Raw genomic sequence first — 18,935 nt, 5'->3', positions numbered from 1 at the left:
AAATATGAAGCATTTTGTAAACATGATTGCTTTTGAAAAAGCAATTTTACAACTAAAGTACGATGAAAAGTTTTGAGTTTCAAGCCTTAAACTCAGACCCAAGACGTTAGTGAATATGAACTCTGGAGTACCCGGAGAAAACCTACCTGACCAGCTTTGTGGCCACCAAGCAAACTCACATACGCCCAGGACGGGTATCGAACCTTGGTGAGAAGCAAGAGCACTTACAACTGCACAAACTGGACCTTTTTTAGTTTTCATATAATATGTATAGATTAGTTATCAGTGGAGGTTCAACATTCGAAAATATTCATCTTTCAATCTTAACGCGAACCGAGCTATTAAATAAACTCTCGGAGCAAATAAATAAAATATTACATTAAAATTGATATAACATGGTGAGTTTTGGCAAGCTTATATTATGACATAACATAGCCATGCCCCATATATTTCCAATTATATTTTGATACAAAAATTATGTTTTGACTCGTCTTAATAACCGTATGTTTTTATACCGTTTTGACAGATTATGACTTTGAATACTCTCCAATCAACAATGGCGAAGGTGATCGAAGTGGATTGCAAGTTTCCCATTTTTTAGTGGTTTACCAATCATTTGAAGGTTTGTATCGGTCATTTTTGTTTGTGTAACTTTCAATGATAGATTTGGAAATTTTAGAATATTAGTGAGGTGTCTTAAAAGCATTTTAAAAGGGAATAGCCATGCACAATGCCCCGGCACTGCAGTGCCTCCCGGATTCTGTGCAACACTGGCAGTGCCAACATACTAGAAATCTACTCAAAGTTTAAGGGTTAAACAGGCGCGTAAAAAGGAAATTGACATTGGGGCCGCGGAAAGGGTGAGCTAGGGAGGGGTGTCCCCTACCGTCGATATTCTTTTCAATTTTAAGCATTGAAAGAGTCGATTTCCAGTGAGTTCAGGTTTTATTTTAATGTTTTTATCTAAACCTTTTTCTGTTAAAATAGTTGATAGATAAAAACTATTATCATTTAGTAGCATTTATTCATATTTGCGCAGTCTCAGAATGTATGTTAAATAACAAATTAGCGCAGTTTACCTCTTCATCGTGAAGCCACAAGTGACTTTGGAACCATTGTGAGTTGAATGCCATGTGTTCAGTATTTTTAGTGACAAAAGATCTCTTTGGAAATTTAAAACTTTTAGGCTGATTTGGAACGTCCATTTTAAAGTCAAACTTTAATGTGGCGAGTTTGAAATAATACAGTAACATATTGCTGGCTATTTAATGACAATTCTATTTTAACAAGTAATTGCAATTATCACAATAAACTACAGTTTTTGAAAGATCAAAAATGATACAAATAATTATTGTCTAATTGCCTCTTCTTCCACTTACCCGTCTTTAATAATCCGCCGACTGTTTTCACGCCATTGTGTCACACGCCTAGATGGTCACAGGTTTACTTATGACATGGTGACCTGTTTATTCAATATCGTGTCAGACTGGTATTGAACTATATGCGCGTAGCTTTACTTAAAATACGATTATTAAGAAAATCGGTATCAAATATTCGCGGCCCCATTGCCGTTACTAGCCAGAATATTGGGGCCGCAGCAGCGGCCCCTGCGGCCCCAGCTCCTACGTGCCTGTTAAAGAGAGACAGTGCATGATGGCTGATAAAGTTCACAGAGTAAAGTGAAGGAAACTATATGTTTGGGTTTGTCCAAAATTGACCAAATTATTTAGTTGATGTCACATAAAATGTTTTTGATATTACCAAACAATATAGTAAGGTATTGAGAGGTTACATGACATTTACTTTACTTGACAGTGGCATAAGAAAAATAGTCAGTCCCAGAAAAGGCAGAGCATACTAAACAAAATTGTAGCGTATCGTAATTCCTATTACTGTGAATGTCAAAACAAGACCCACTTGAACTATGTACTCATACGTAATGTGTCTGGGTCATTTTGGTGGATTTGTTTTCTTCCTTTACATTGTCAATCAAGGTTAGCATACCTAAGTTTTTGGGTATAGTGAATCTATTTTCTATCAAATGCAAAGGTGGTAGTTTCGTAACCACTCTATTGAGAAGGGAATGCCAGTGTCAAGACTGCTTCTCTAGTTTTCAAATACAAAATAGCTTTGGTAAAAAAATCTTTGAGGTCCAATTCCAGCGCTGGCAAGAATATTGGTGCATCCCATGCTCCTACGCGCCTGATAAGGTAGGATGTAATAATTGGTTTTCCCATTTAGCTATCGGCCACCATTAAAAACTCATTTCCAAAAATGACCGATTTAGTATTAAAACACCCCCTTTTTGTGCAGTCTAAAAATGTCCATGTTATTACATTTGGAACCATTTTCCTTAGGCAAATCAATTCATCAATTTTCTATTTTATTGGTAATTTATGGATTTTTATGCATTTAAAAGGTATATATAAGGTGATATCTGCATTCTCGTCCTGTCATCACAATGCATTGTTAATATCTTAAGTCAAAGTTGTTTCTTATCAATTCTTTCAACAATATTCATATTTAGCAGTCCCAGTCCATTTCAAGATGATGATTCTACGTCACTGTTGCCTGACTGGGCAATATTGCCCATTTAAGAAAAATTAAGAAGAAAAGAAGTAGCATTTTTTCCCTTGTTTACCAAGAAGCAAGTTCCCAACATATTGCAAGTTTTGGCACAACCACAAATTTTGGCACACTCACAAGTTTTGGCGCACCGGCTAGTTTAGGCACACCCACTAGTTTTGGCACACCCACAAGTTTTTGCACACCTACAAGTTTTGGCACAACCACAAGTTTTGGCACACCCACACTTTTTGGCTCACCCATGGTAGAGCCAGTATGTTGAAACATTTACAAAGCACATATCCAGGCCTAACGTAGAGTGTGCATTAGAATTCCTTAATTTAGGGCAAGTTATGCGAGATAATCGAAGTAGTATTCACTTCCTTTTCTTAACTTAAGTTACTCAAACTTATTACAGATGTCCCAAGAGTACAGCCGAGCGCTCTTAAGGGTGGCAGTGGCCCAGATATGTCAGCATCTTGGGTGGAACTCGATCCATTCCACACCACTAGAGCTGCTCACAGATGTACTAGAGAGATACCTGCTGCAGCTGGGGAAGAACACACACAGATACTCCGAACAGTGTGAGTAAAGCTATTAGCTGTTACAGAATAGTATACATATCATGCTAAATCTTTATTAAGTTTATTTGGTAATCATTGCTGTCACGCATATCATGTGATGATAATCAAAATCATGTGACAATGTATCCTGTGTATTTCAACTTTTAGATATGAATCATTTAATATTCCAAATATTCCAACAAACAATAAATAAATGAGATAAAAAAAATCCAGCAATTTTTCTTAGTTGTTGGCAGAGATCTTATCTGCTCTTCAAGGGAGATAACTGCGTAGGAGAGTTATGATATCTGTCTGTTTACAGTTGGTAGAACTGAGACCAGGCTTGAAGATGTGTTTGTTGCATTTGAAGATCTTGCCATCCAAGTTCCGGAGCTGGAAGATTATATGAAGGTAAGGAAATATGGAAGGTATATTTGCGGAAAAAGTAACTGGACATTACAGGGTTCGAATTTAACTTTGAAGAGCACTTGCAAAATTTTGCGAGTGCTTTCTGAGGCAACTCGCAAAATGAAAAATCAATCTGGAGTGACTCGACTTCTAGAACTTGTTGATGGCTTTTTCTTTTATTCACTTTGACAGTTTGGCAGATATATTAAAAAGTTGATGGGGTTAACATATAGTGCGCGAAAGCTCTAAATTTAGCTAATGATTGAGCTAGGTGATTACGTCATTTGTATTCCCTTTGTTTTGGGCACGCCTCGGAGCATCCCGGAAAGATTTGAGATAATACTCGGCCTTTTCCGTATCTGTTCTATTTTTAAAAACTTACTAGAGCGTGACTCCGTACTGTCTTCTCTATCATGGTTATTCAACTTTCCTTTTAACATTTTGTGGTCTAGAAAAAAACACTCGCAGAATTTTGCGAGCTTGAATAAAAGTCACTCACAATTTGCAAATGTTGCTCGCATTTTGCGAGTATGCGAGTCTAAATTCGAACCCTGCATTCTAAAACATTTGTCGAAAATGATCATAAACGGTTTTGTTGAGTTTATGCTGTTACTCTCAATTATTTAACATGTCTAAACTATGATACAGAGAGATGCTCCTTCAAATTAAGTCACCTGTTGCTGTTGCTGCAAAATTTAAGAAACGGTTTACATGTATATATGTTTACATTGCATAGTTATTTTTCTCTTGTTAATGTATAATTTGTTATTTGTGCATCATTTGCTATCCTTATTTCAGTTGTTAGTAGTGTGCAACAACTTTTAATATTTCAAGCTTTAGTTACTTGTCTAATGATGATTTTGTGTTACATTTGTTATGATTCTTCGAGCATGTGGACAACCTACCATTTGCCAAAGAGGCAGTCTCCTACTCCAGACCCTGTCCCAATCACCTGAATTTCCCAATATTTCAATCTTACTTTTAGAGTAACTTCTATAAGGATGATTTTGTGTCACATCTGTAATTATTATTCTAGCATGGGGACAACCTACCATTTGCAAAGGAGGCGTTCTCTGAAGAAGGAGGTTGTATCATACCCTGCTTGGCCCAGTGAGCTGAACTTTCCAAGGAGTTTTAATATTTCAAGAATTATTTTACTTGTATAATGGTGATTTTGTGTTACAGTTGTAATTTTTATTCTAGCATGTGGACAACCTACCATTTGCAAAGGAAGTGGTCTCCTACCCCATACCCTGCCCCAGTGACCTGAAGTTCCCGAATCCTGATAGCAAAGAAGTCCAACAGAGAAAGGTGTTTGACTTTGTGCCCGAACATCTGCCGTACATGCACCCAGAGTTAAATGGTGAGTGAACGGGTGAGTAAAGAGGGGAGGGTGTTCTAGTAATTGAGATGTGTTTCATTGAGTTGATCCTCACCAGCAGGGTATTTTCTCATGGCTTTTCAAACAGGATACAAGTACTGGTATCTACCAAGGAAACCAACAGCTGTCTTGTTGTTTGTTTGTGCATAGGTAATAGATCACGTTTTACTATTAAAACAAATTAATTCCCAAGGGAGCATCCGCGACTGCTGGAAAAAGGTTGTTTTATTTGTGATACATGACCTATATATATATATATATATATATATATATATATATAAGATGTCAGGTATGATTTCACAGCCCTATATATGAATCACCTGAGTCACAGAGCCAAAGTAGAAAGCACAAAATGCATGGCTAAAACACACAGGTATTATCTTTTTCTTGATGTCAAACTTTTAATGTCGGCCGTGTGAAAACGTTAAAACTAAGTATTCATGTAGCCAGTAACAAAATGCAAGTATGTGACATGGCTGCTAACTCTTGCTTAAAGGATTGAAAGCAATGCCCCTTGATTGTTTGGTAAAAGAAATACTTACTAGTAAAAGTGTTCTCAGTTTAACCTTTGTCAGGCATTTCAGTATCACCATTTTTAAGCTGCACTCTTAAGATTGACTGTTTTGACAACTTTTTTTTTGTCTTGTAATGAGTCAATTTTTGCGTAAATATTTTATGTATCTCTGATAAAATGATTTTCACAGTAAACAGTGGTGAAAGAGGAAGATAGCTTTCTGCCAGTGGCCCGAGCCAGCCAGATAGGATAAAACCTGAGCCCTCTGTCCGATAGTCCAGTCCTAGACCAACCCTAGCAGGGATATAAGTTGAGCCCCCTGTCCCAAAGTCAGACCCTATCCCTTAACCAGAAGGGCTGTAATAGAACTACAAACATTGACTTTATTTCAGAGGAGGAAGAGGAAGATAACAGTATGCCAGCTGCCCCAGTCAGCCCAGAGAGGTTACAGGTGGAGCCCCCTGTCCCAGAGTCAAGCCCTAGCCCCACACCCACTGGACAGGGGGAAAAGAGACCCGCACCCAGCCCTGGGGAGTCACCTCTGCCATTCAAACGACCAAGGTATTTTTTTTCACTGATTTTTTCACATGATCAATATATGCTATACTAAAACTTTAAGATGGGGCATCATATATGTTTGCGGATGGATGGTCAGTCAGTAGACAATTCCTTGACCACACAATAGCTTGATAACAGTTTGACATATGACCCTTCAGTGGTCCATACCATTAATGAGTAGATGACCTCTATTGTTTTTGTTGTCAAGGTCACAGTGATAGTAATTTGGAAAATATTAGTGGTGTAATAAATTGAAAACATGTTGACCTACGAACTTGAAACTTCAGTGGTAGGTTGCCATGACCAAAAGAAGACCCTTTCATTTTTTTTAGGTCAGCAGGTCAAAGATCAAGGTCAGGTTCAGTGTTGTTAATACTTTGTCTACCTTTAATTTGGAAAGGTAATACCTAATATAATGAAACTAATTGGTTGATTACCCCTTAGGCCTAAAAAAAAAATATATCCGTTTCGGGTAACCTGACCCTACCTCTAAAAATGTGCCGACCCTAACTATTTTTTTCCGTTTCTGAGCAAAAGAAATATTCATAGCGAGTAGAGAGTTACGAAGGGCGGATAAATGCAGATTTTAATCAGAATTATTGTTTATATGATAAAACAATGTCAGGCAATGACAGTAATGTAGGAAAGACTGCCATGTGCAAGAAAACACTCTGAACTTACAACAGATTTTGAAAAAAAAAAATATATATTTTTAAAAAATCCCTACCTACCATACCTAGAAATTTTGGGAAGGTTACCCTAAACAATTTTTTTTGGGTCTTACCAAATATACACCAAGGTCAACATGGTTATGATAACTTTGTTCGCACACTAACTTGAGAACAGTTTGACCTCAGACCATGAAATTGCAATGGTATGTTGTATTTAACCCCTACTGTTTTTGGGTCAGTAGGTGAAAGGCCAGGGTCATCTACATTTCATCATTTCTTAAAACACCTCAGTGAAGTCTACTTAATGTTTTTGATATGGCAGCACTCAAAAATCCCTTTTTTTGGACAAAATGCTAAAATTTTGAAAATCACATGTTTATAGGCTTGGCCACTTCACAACATTTGCTGAAAAAGCCCTTAGAGTGTATTTTTAAAGCATGTGAGGGGTTATCTTACTATTAATGGGCGGAATTCAGCCCTATTTCTGATACTATTTCTTTTATCCAAAAGTGGAAATAATATTCTCAATTTTCCATTTTTGATCTTCAAACAAATATGAAGTTACACCCAATCCATTGTGGGACAATTGATACGTTTTTAAAGAAGCAAACTTTACCACAAAGAAAGAAATTCCTTCTTTCTTTTTAAAAAGCATTTTTTTTTCCAGGTTAAAGTAGAATTCCCAACTTTATTCCCGACCAAAAGGTCATTCCCAAAATGGTTGATAAAAAATACTAAAAGTGACTAAAAAAATAAAAAATCATCACCCAGGGTCATAGTCTTTTCATTTCTCTAGTCATCAAATTATCTTATTAATTCTTTGTCTTATTTCAGGTTGATAGCATCTCAGCTGCCTGAGGAAGCAAGTGCCTCACAGTACGAGATGGAGACGGTTGTTATGACACACAGTGGAATATTATCATCCCTTGTTGAAGGCAAGGCTGCCGATACTAAAAAGCCGCCAGTCGGAATAAGACAAACCTCATACATCATAAAGAAACAGAGACCTGTGTTGTCAAACGCTTCTGTTATGAAGACACCAGGAGAGACTCAAGTCATAAAGCTAGATTTTAACTCTGATCCATCCAAGAAAACAAAATTTGTGGAAGTTGATGAGAATGTGAAGGACAGCGGAGCATTACTGAGTTTTGATAGAAGTGACCCTGAATATAGACCGAAAAAGAAGAAAAAATTCCCCCTAAAGCAGAAAAATTTAGAAAAACCACCTTTTAAGATCAAAAGAGGTCCTGGCAGGCCAAAGTCTCCTGGTAGAGCATTTGGTTCAGTGATTCATAACAAAAGTGCTGGAAGTTTCAAAATTCCAAAAATTGGGGAGAAGCCGATAGTTCCCCCAGCAAGTCCACAACAGTCACCATTGGATTTGTCCCAGAAATCTACTCCACCCCCACCTCCTAATATCACTGTTGTAAAAATAGGCGATAATAAACCGGAAATTGTAAGTGGTCCGACTGATAATACACCTAAAGGTAAGCCATTGAGTAGACAACAGGAACAAGACATGGAGGATACTATTGATTCGGTTATTGGGAAAGTGAAGGAGGCTGGAAAAGAGTCGAAGTATCCCGAGTATTTTGTCAGTGGATTCAAAGAAAAGAAGAAGAAAAAAGTTGCAAAGTCTGATGAATGGACTGTCAGTGCAATTAGTGAGACTTACAGTGGGCCAGAAGATGATGATGATGACAATCATGTTAATGATCATGTTGATGATCATATTGATGATGATAAAAAAGTGGACATATCCAGCAAAGAGTCAGAGGTACCATCATATCCCCATCCCACTGTTATGGCCCCTCACATGTTAATGAGGATGCAGGCTGAACAGGGGATCCCCATGCCTAGACCAAGGGGAAGGCCTAGAGGCAGCGGCATGGGCTTTTACAAATCTATGGGTCATAGGTCGCCCCTAGGTCGAAAACCGGGTAGACCACCATTGACCAACCGAAGTCCGGTTCGAAGCCCAGGCAGGCCACCGTTAGCGAACAGATCCCCAGGGAGACCACCTTTGAATCGGAGCCCTGGGCGACCACCTTTAAACAGAAGCCCAGGGCGTCCACCTGGCAGCGGTAAAAGCCCAGGGAGACCCAAAGGTTCTACAGGACTGAGCCCAAAGCCCAGGGGTCGCCCAAGAGGCTCCAAGAGCCCTAGATCAAGAGGCGGAAGTCCAAGAGGAGCTTACACAAACTTGCCATTTGGAACTATTGAAAATCCAGACAACATGGATACCAATGCTACTCGTGAAAGTGTTACACGGAATTTCTCGTCTGACACCGGAAATGACGATTCTGGTGCAACGCTTTTTGAATTCCCGTCAAGGTCCCCAGATAGAGAGAATACTCCTAAGAGGGATAAATTGTCACCACCTCATTCCCCAAGTCGTAGTAGAAGTGGCTCCCTGGATGAAAAGTCATCTGTGGTGTCTAGTCCAGCGCCTACTGAGCCGGCTCTTTCAAGGGAAAATACTCCGGAACATGGTGCGGCTGTAAAGCAAGATTCTAGTTCTGACTTGGCCTCTTCTCCTAAAGGTATCTTTAAATAATATAATGTGTTATTTTCCTATAGTTTTATTTTGTTCCTTAAATACATGCTGAAATACATAGTATTTTAAGTTACGCAGATGTCATTAATCATATTATAAATATTTGTTTTTTTTAAACTAGGCAATTTGTTTCTTGTTGTTGAAATTCTAATTTGTTTCTTTTATGTTATAAGTTTAATATTTACTTATTTGCAAAGCGCCATACCCATAAATATTTGATTACGATGATTCTAAAATGTTTTAGAGATTGTATAATCATTTCATCTTTTATGTATAAAAAAATGAATTCAACCAAAAATTCATTTCAGAAGCTACTCCAGTGAAAGAAGAACCATTCAGCCCACCAATAAACAGGGACAGAAGTTTCTCACCTGTAACAGTTTCCCCGAAAAGAGAACATCTTTCTCCTAGAAAAGACTTCTCACCCTCACCGAAGAAAGACTTTTCACCCTCCCCCAAAAAAGACTTTTCTCCCTCCCCAAAGAAAGAATTTTCCCCCAAGAAAGAATTTCGCGATTTCTCTCCGAAGAAACATGACTTTGACTCAAGAGAATCATCTTTTGAAAAGGAAAGAGGAAAGTACACCAAAGAAAAAGAAAAGGAAAGGAGTAAAAGTTCAGAAAGTGATGCTCATAGAAAGGAGCATAGACATGATAAAGAACACAGCAGGGATAGGGATAGATCTAAGGTACTTAGCATGCTCGTCTGACCGTAACAGTGACTCAAAAAAATCGTGCCTATTAAAAAAAACACTGCATCTAAATTTCCTGTTTCCATTACAACACAAATGTATACTTGATGTATTTGTGCTTAATAAAATACTTCATATTTCTTCCATCAATGTTGATTGCATTAACCATTTGCACCAACTTCCCATTTTCAACGACATTTGGCGATTTTATGTTTAAACTCCAAAAAAATCCTGAAAATCTTTCGTACATCTTTTTTCAATGACTGAATCTATTAATAATTGTTATAAAAATACTTGTATTCAAGGATCACAAGAAGGACAAAAAGAAGAAGAAAAAGAAGAACAAGGAAAAAGATCGTGAGAGAGAGCGGGAAGATGGAGACAGGGATAGGAAGGAGAAACATAAGGTAATAATGTACAGGGTCAGGGGATACGCATAAAGTGAAGCTGCATAGGTTTAAGTAAGTTTTTATAGTCTGCAACCGAAAATTGCACATAAAAGGAAGAAAAATAAACACAGTGTTATTAATTTCTCTTCACTACAGTATCCAAAGTTGAAATCTTTTTCCGCTATATGTGGTTTCAAACTAAAAAAACTCGCTTAAACCTACACTAACCCTAACCTACACTATGTGTACCCACTTCAGAGTTATTTCAGGTTTTCGAGTTTCACCAAAGACATATTCATACGTAAAAAAATCAAAAAAAAAAATATTTCTTTTACAGTCAAGAGAGAAGCCAGAGAAGGAGCCTCGAGAGGAGATACCTTCCATCCCTCCACTCCAGAAATTGAAAATCAAGATTGGTACAGGCTCTTCTTCAAGCCCAGGCTCATTTAGAATCAGCTCATCTAAGCCTGTGGCCTCGCCCAAACCAGAGCCCAAAGTCTCACCACCCCATAAGCAGCCAGAGATGAGTGTTCCCAAATTGTAAGTATCGTTTTGCAGCCGATTGTTTTAAACTAGGATTGGACTTTAAAAACTTTTAGTATCAGTTCATCACAGCCTGAAGCCTCTTTCAAACATGAGTCTATAGTATCCTTGCCTGACGAAGTGCCAGAGGGCCTGTTAAATTATCATTTAGTTGTTGGCATGGATTGCAATATTGATGGTACATTTTGGCTGTCAAATGAGTTTGTCCAGTATTAGTTTAAGAGAGCATGTGGCTTCAACTTATGCCCCCAAGTTTCCAAGTTAAGTTTCATGACCCCACAAGCAGCCAGAGGTTTGGGCTCTAAAATAGGGGCCCAAAAATTTTAAGATTTTAAAAGATGCTGTGGAATTGAATCAAGTCGATGCCCTTTCAGTATCAAAGATTTTGCCCAAACCAGAGGCTTGGTGTCCAAAGGTTTTGTTCAAATTTCTGAAAATATGTTTATGCTCTGTATCCAAGATTTGCAAATAAAACTATGATAGTTTGTCAATGACATTTGTCACAAAGCTTGTCACAGTCTTAGATTGGTGTTTGAAAATAATGTATCTTCAAACATAATTTGTAATAGAAAAATAATGAAAATTATTGTAATTTGCTCTATAAAAAGTTGTGCAAAACTGGTTGGCAAATAACATAGGATTAACCTGTAAGACATTGTTTTCTTTTTATTTATATTGATATAACCTGAATCACAGATATTGCTTTCACAGAAGTTGTTATACCGTAATATAATTTGAATTATGGTCATTCTTTTGTTTTCAGAAAATTTCGAGTTTTGCCACCTAAGCCCGACCAGGGAAGTGACAGTCAATCTTGGGTTTCTTCAATCAAGGACGAAACCAGAGAACCCACACCTAAACATGACACCCTTTTCTCGAGTCCAAAACCTTCCCCCAAGCTTGTACATTCACCCTCGATAAAGGCAGAGTTTACCAGTGACAGCGATGATGATGGTGATAGTAGTTCTAAAGCTGGTGATGATGAAGTGACTGTTTCTGTTGTTAAGGGAAAGATAATGAAAAAGCCATCAAAGAAAGGAAAAAAGAAAGGGTCATCAAAAAAGGGGAAGTCTAAGAGTGAAATGTCACTACTCAGGAAAGAATTGCTGACAGATAGAGTGTTTGGTGGTGTCGAAAAAGGAGATACATTTTCATCCATAGGGAAAGAAGGCTCACCATTGTCTCCTTTCTCACTCCAAAATGTCCCCTCCCCAATTACAATTCCAGCTCTTAAAGCAGCCCCACCCCCTCCATCTCCCCCAGCCCCATTGAAAAAATCCCCACCTAAACCAAAACCCAAGGAACAGAGGCCACAGTCGCCATTGTTCAAAGACATTTTGAAACCTAGCATACCCCTCACTATAAAGACAAACACAAAAAAGTCATCCAAGAAGCAACCTAAAGTGTCACCTCCAATAAAGAAATTTCCATCCCCATCTCCGTCAAGCTCAAAATCTCAACCATTCATAGACTTTCCAATGCCTCGTACGCCATCTCCTCGTCGAAGTATGAGCCCCCTCTCCAATAACTCCTCCCCAATGTATTCTCCTGCTTCATCTCCAGCCAGAGACTCCCCCCTCCACTTCCAGATCCCACCAACTCCTGCCCTCCCCACCCGCACAAATACCCCTCCAATTTCTCCGCACTCCCGCACGTTCTCAACAGATGAGGAATTTGACACACCCTCTTCGGATCGTCCGAAGATGCCGCCACCCACAGATTTACCTCCCATGCCACCTACAGCGGCACAGCGCAGGGCCCAGAGGACGGTTATTACAGAGACTGTTGGCTCCTTTGTGGTGAGTACCTGTAGATATTTCAACTTATTTGTATCACGGGTCTGATGATAGTACTGACACATTATAGATAAGAGTGAACATATAATAATGTTTATGTAAAGGTTTATGATGGTCATTGTTGGCCTTTCAAACCTACAGACAAAAAAATACTTGATTTTGGTGTATATATGTTGCCTCAACTATGCACAAACCTACCTTTTTGGTGTGAAGCAGACGTCAAAATTACTACATTTGTACTTTACTCATTGAGATAACCGCTGAGCCAATTGATAATGTTCTCACAAATATATATATATATATATTCTATATACTATTCTCCCAAAAACCTCAGACAGTGTCTATCATGAATATGCCTAATTGCTCTTCATATCAATAATAGGACATTTCATCAAGATAACATCCAAGGTCCATTTAAATAGCTCTTAAATCACTTTTAGAATGAGGTCATGTGAAGTGCAGATTAGTGGCAGCTAAATTATTGGGTGCGAAACATATGCAGACTGATACATGCCATATTTATGATAATTTCAAGTAATCTACTTTTAGACTGAGGCCAGCGAGAAGATGTAGATTTGCCCGCCATGTGAAGTGCAGATTGATGGAAGCTTAATGATTGGGTGCAAAACATTGTTAATAATCTACTCATGTGGAATGCAGGACGATGGCAGCCCTATGATTTGGTGCAAAACAATGTTAATACTTGCCATTTTTATGATAATTTCAAATTATCTATTTCTAGAATGAGACCGGTGAGAAAGTGTGGATTTGCCCGTCATGCGGAATGCAGGACGACGGCAGCCCTATGATTGGGTGCGACACCTGCGATGATTGGTATCACTGGTAGGTGCTATAATTAGGGCTACGCAAAAAAATTGCATATATCCTGTAGTTAGCACCCTGTCTGTCTGTGGTTGATATTCATCTCCTGTTGGTTAATGTTAGTAAATTTTGTTTTTTATGCATAATGAATACATAAATGAACATGTGTATTTATATATAGTACAAGCAAAATAGCAAATTTCAGAGGATAGGTTTATGCTCTGTAAATAAGATATTTTATTTCTTTGCCCATAATTCCATAGTTATTCCTGGAGGGTGTTCCAGAAAAGAACAGGGTGTGGCTTTTTTGTCATGACTCTTTATGAGAGAGCTAAAAGCCTATCATCTCTGTTGACTTTTGACATGCATTCAAATTGCTCCCTCTCTCAAAAAATGATATATTTCGGGGCCATTATCTTATCCTGTGATGGATCTAATGATTCTTGTCACCTTGTTGTCAATGATGAACCATGGTCAGTGAAATTCAAAATATTTCATCATGTATTATAGAAACACATTTTGGGTTGAATTAACTCCGAGGGGATTATATATATATATTATTAAAAGTTGTAAAATTTATCTTGGTAATCCTAATGTGAGTGGGAAACACATTCACTTCTAATTCACATTATTTCTGGCATATAAATTCACTAAGTAAGAGTTTGATTTTGGTCTTACTTAATAAGCCAGAAGGCTGGGCACAGCCTGGTGCAGACTAAACATTCAAAAGACCAAAAATAAATAATAACTTTTTAAGTGTTCATGGCAAAATTCCTATCCAATGCCTCTATTCTAGCCTGTGTGCAAGCTGCTAAATAACTCATTTGATAAAAGTGTTTTTGTTAGAAATGGAAGATTGGTGGTTTTAATCCGCTTAATTTGATTTCTGTCTCATCTAAATGATTAAAAGTGAATCTTTTTCATAATCCCATGGGCAAAGGCATGGGCATGAACACTGAGTTGTGATAGGACACACGATGGGGTCAAACCGTAATGCAGCTGATTGGGGTGGGCACACCTATAAATTTAAAAACAACAACTCAACATTCTTAATCATTTAAGAAGATGAACCTGGAAAAAAAAAAGTTAAAAAATTAGGGATGCAAATGAATGGCAAAATCGATATTCTAATATTCGGTAATTCTTTAGATCGAATATTCGATTATTAAAATACATGTTTTAGAAGTTGTTGTATAACTATTATTACTATTCACTAAAGTTATAGGTGGCGCATTTTAATCCTTCTTTGTCGAAGTCAGTATATTGTGAATTGAGACCAGAATAAAATAATGAAAGTTTAGGATGTAACAATTGGAGACGAAATTTGATAAAACAGGAAAAGTATATCAACTACCGGGTATGATATTTATCAAGAAATAAATTCAGGTTTTCATATAACTATTTAACACAAAAATGTCCAAGTACATGTATGGTAGTCCTTTTGTGCTGTATATTAGGTGTTACAGTTTTTCACAGAAAATGTGACATGTCTTTATAGTTCCATACCTTTGTTTCCTTCAGGGAGTGTGTTGGTATTAAATCAGAGCCTGCCGAAGACGCGTCCTGGTTCTGTCCGAAGTGTTCGAAACCTAGCAAGGGAAAAGGGGCCAAGAGGGGCCGAAAAAAGGGTCGCAAGAGCTAGCGAGACGGTTAAATGACATAGAGATAATAGCTTTAAATTGATATAGTTTATTAAATGGGGCCGCAAAAACGGCTGTAAGAGCTAGCAGTGTTGGTTAAATGAAATAGAAGAGGGGCCTCAAAAAGGGCTGTAAGAGCTAGCAGTGTTGGTTAAATGAAATAGAAGAGGGGCCTCAAAAAGGGCTGTAAGAGCTAGCAGTGACTGTTAAATGAAATAGAAGAGGGGCCTCAAAAAGGGCTGTAAGAGCTAGCAGTGTTGGTTAAATGAAATAGAAGAGGGGCCTCAAAAAGGGCTGTAAGAGCTAGCAGTGACTGTTAAATGAAATAGAAGAGGGGCCTCAAAAAGGGCTGTAAGAGCTAGCAGTGACTGTTAAATGAAATAGAAGAGGGGCCTCAAAAACGGCTGTAAGAGCTAGCAGTGTTGGTTAAATGAAATAGAAGAGGGGCCTCAAAAAGGGCTGTAAGAGCTAGCAGTGACTGTTAAATGAAATGAAAGAGGGGCCTTAAAATGGGCTACAAGATTTAGAAGTGTGAGTTGAATGAAATGGAGTACATGTAGTGGATTTATGTATCATTTATCAATATATTGATACAGGTTATTGAATGGAGTAAAGTGTGAGGTAAATGAAAGAAGTGTGCTTTGATGATGGTGCCATGGATTTTGCATGTTATTAAATAGATAAAAGATTGTCAAAGTGTGAACTCAAACCAAGAATAAATAGTAGCAAGAGGGATTTTTGAGGTGGAAGCGAAAAATGTACTATCTGCTTCTTTGTTGAACAGGGTTCCCACAGTTAGGTAAGTCGGGGAAAAATGAGTGTTTTTCGAGGTCAGGGAATTGTTAAATTGGTCAGGGAAATTAGGGAAATGGGCAAAAGTGCGGGAAAAGTTGGAGAAATTTGGAACATGAGATGGAGAGTTGTGGAAACAATTTGTAAAGAATAAGAAAGAAGGTATCAAGGCTAAGGTTGCCGGGTAGCACGAGTTCCAGTGCCAAAAGTTTGGTCAGGGAAAAGTCAGGGAATTTTGTTTTCTATGATTTGTGGGAACCCTGTTTAATAACACTTGTAACCATCATGCTTAAATGCCTCTGATTGCAAAATGGAATACTAGAGATAGTTAAATCAATAAAGAGGATATACTTTACTTTTATTAAGGCTGGATAATTGAATGACAATGCTAAAGTGTTATGAAGTTTGTATTTGTTATATCTGTGTACATCAAAAATACCAAGATCTAGTGCTACATGTATATTTGGTCCATTTTAGATGATTATATAAAGGGTCTTACCTGTAAGGTATCAAAAATATTAAAATTGTATAAAAGTCACAAATGTCAAAAAGATTTATTTTATTTTCTGAATATTGTGTTTATTTTCTATACTTATTAAAGTTTAATTCACACAAATATGTAGCCCTGTAATGAACATAATACACTTAAAAATTACAACTTAAGTCTTGATTAAAATGGACCCATGTTTCATTGGAAGGAGTTTTAATGGGAACGAATAGTCTTTGTTATTTTGACAGTGTCTTATTCTCACCTTTTGTGAATGAGGCCGGGGCTCTTCAGCTTGTGAAAAAAGTGACACTAAATTGTGAAAAAGCCAGATTTTTTAAGCAATGATTGTCCTATAAATGGCGCTTATATCATTGCTTTATGTCATAATTCACTTGTAAGAAGGACTTAGAAATAGTGTGTGAATAATTATATAACAAGGAAGGAAATGGAGGAAAAATAATATTCATGAGATTTTGCTTAGAACTACTACTTTTAAAAAATGTATTGTTTTTGGAATTTGTGAATGTACACTACACTACATTTTGTTTTCATCAGATGTTGTAATGAGTAGTTGTTCTGTCAATCAAATATTGATCATACTTTATAACTGTTAAAGATATTCACATAAAACTTTGTACAAATGTTAAATAGTCAACCATACCTTACAACATTTAAAGATATTTACATGAAACTTGTACAGATGTTAAATAGTTTAAACTGGCAATATATGTTATTATATGTGCTATTTTTTATATTTTTTATCTGTATGGTCCTTGGACCATGGTGGACTTGTTTGTAAAGAATTGAGTTGGTTTATTATTATTATATGGTGTCACCCTTTTAAATTAAGTGACAATCTGCTGGACTTGTGATTCACCTTCGTTGATAAACATCTTTATCTATATGATAGGAGCCTGGAAAAAAATGAGTAGCCATTCTTGAATTAGCTGCTGTTTCATCTACCAACCATATCAGAACAAACCCCTAGTGGAGCTCGAACCTTCGTCAAATTTCGTGGGCAGCATCTTACCTCTAGGCCAAGGGGCAGTAACATTGTTTATATGTTGATGTTGGACAGCTGCACTGTTTTGCTAGCAAAAACATAGATGCAAAAAATATATTTATGTTTAATTGAAAAAGGGTACATTTCAGCTTGTCAGTTTTCCGAGAAAAAAGTCTGCATTTTGTGATAGCCATGGAGTCCTTGGCATCACAGCGCAAAAAAATACCTTTGACATGACTCATAAACCATTTAAAGCTGCACTCTCACAGATTGAACGTTTTGACAACTTTTTCATGTTTTGTCTTGAAATGAGCCAATTTTCACGATAATTTTCATGGAAACCAGTTATATAATGACTGCTGACATAAAATGAGATCGCAGATTTTTATATTTAAGTTCAAAAATTGATGTTTTATGCATTTGCCTAAACCGTTAGTAATAGTTTAAGCCATAAAACATTAATTTTCGAAAGGAAATATGAAAATCTGCAATCTGATCTTTTGTCAGCGATCTTTTATCAATGGTTTGCAGATATTTACACAAAAATTTGCTCTTTCCAAGACAATTAATAAAGAAGTTGTAAAAATGGTGAATCTGTGAGAGTGCAGCTTTAAGATGAAAGTTTACATGTTTCCAGATAGAACTGAAAGCTATTTTTTCTACTTGTAAGGCCCATATAAATTAATTGCTAGATTTTCATCCATTTTTTTTTTTAAATGGGGGCAGGCGGTGACATTGTATTTTGTTTTCTTAGATGACTGTTTCACCATTGAGTATGTGTTCATGCTCTTTCTTATTGCATTAGGGACTTTATACATGTGTTTTAGATGAACCACGAACACTATCTTAAAACATCAAAACCATATGATAGCATACATGTGATAACGTCCCGGACGTCCGAGATAGGTATGAATAAAGTTTAACGCCGTTTCCATACAGGACCGGACCGATACGTAAATACAGACCCTAGTTCAACATATTTATTTGAATCAATAACATTTAAGGGGCGGCGAAGAGAGGGGTCGGGGATGTAAAAATCTAGCAATTAATTTATAGTCACCTTTTTTACTCAATTCAAACAGACATGTTTTGGCGTTCCCTCCCCTGCACTCTTTGTACTTTTGTATGACTGAAAAATCATGTTTTAAATACTGAATGCTGGTAGCTATTTTGTTATGATTATGTACATACATGTGGCCACATAAAGGCAAGTGCTCAATATATATTTGTTTTTCGGTTTTAATATGTTTTTCAAAGTATGTGTATTGTGCAATTCATAGAATGTGAATAAAAATGTAAAAATGAATGGAACGTTTTCATGCTTTGCGAAAGCTTATTGAGATAAATTGGTTATATGATCAATGTAGTGATTTTAAAGAAGTCATAAACTTAATACTAATCAGGATGAAAGATTTTAGCTTCAAACTATTGTACAGATTGTTGTTTGCACAGACATTTAAATCAAAAATAGTAGGAAGTGCCTTGAAATGAATATAAATAACATTGGAAACGATAACAAAAGGAGGTCTGGGCACACTTACCCCGCTATGAC

At 37.1% G+C, this 18,935-nt stretch overlaps 1 protein-coding gene across 2 annotated transcripts; it reads left to right on the top strand.

Moving 5' to 3' along the window:
* The first annotated feature begins 544 nt into the window (after positions 1-544).
* LOC128217829 (transcription initiation factor TFIID subunit 3-like) lies at positions 545-18,689 on the top strand. Of its 2 annotated transcripts, none has more exons than XM_052925234.1 (12): positions 545-622; positions 2,984-3,149; positions 3,451-3,539; positions 4,740-4,899; positions 5,824-5,992; positions 7,495-9,203; positions 9,529-9,905; positions 10,214-10,315; positions 10,635-10,837; positions 11,604-12,639; positions 13,379-13,479; positions 14,980-18,689. In XM_052925234.1, the coding sequence occupies exons 2-12, from the start codon at positions 2,984-2,986 to the stop codon at positions 15,098-15,100; spliced, it is 4,233 nt and encodes a 1,410-aa protein (XP_052781194.1). In that variant the 5' UTR covers positions 545-622; the 3' UTR covers positions 15,101-18,689. The 2 variants fall into 2 exon arrangements, with proteins under 2 accessions (XP_052781194.1, XP_052781193.1); XM_052925233.1 differs by having other exon boundaries at positions 9,526-9,905.
* The last annotated feature ends 246 nt before the right edge of the window (positions 18,690-18,935 follow it).

Source organism: Mya arenaria, chromosome 14 (genome assembly GCF_026914265.1).
Source record: "Mya arenaria isolate MELC-2E11 chromosome 14, ASM2691426v1".
Classification (NCBI taxonomy): Eukaryota; Metazoa; Mollusca; class Bivalvia; order Myida; family Myidae; genus Mya; species Mya arenaria.
Note: the sequence above shows the minus strand (reverse complement) of the source record. Positions and strands in the feature narration are given on the sequence as shown.

Excerpts from the sequence above, each read along its gene's own strand:
- LOC128217829 (XM_052925233.1), top strand. The coding sequence starts at position 2,984 with ATGTCCCAAGAGTACAGCCGAGCGCTCTTAAGGGTGGCAGTGGCCCAG. Across the intron at positions 4,900-5,823 it reads CATGCACCCAGAGTTAAATG|AGGAGGAAGAGGAAGATAAC; the intron begins GTGAGTGAACGG and ends ACTTTATTTCAG. Across the intron at positions 10,838-11,603 it reads GAGATGAGTGTTCCCAAATT|AAAATTTCGAGTTTTGCCAC; the intron begins GTAAGTATCGTT and ends TTTTGTTTTCAG.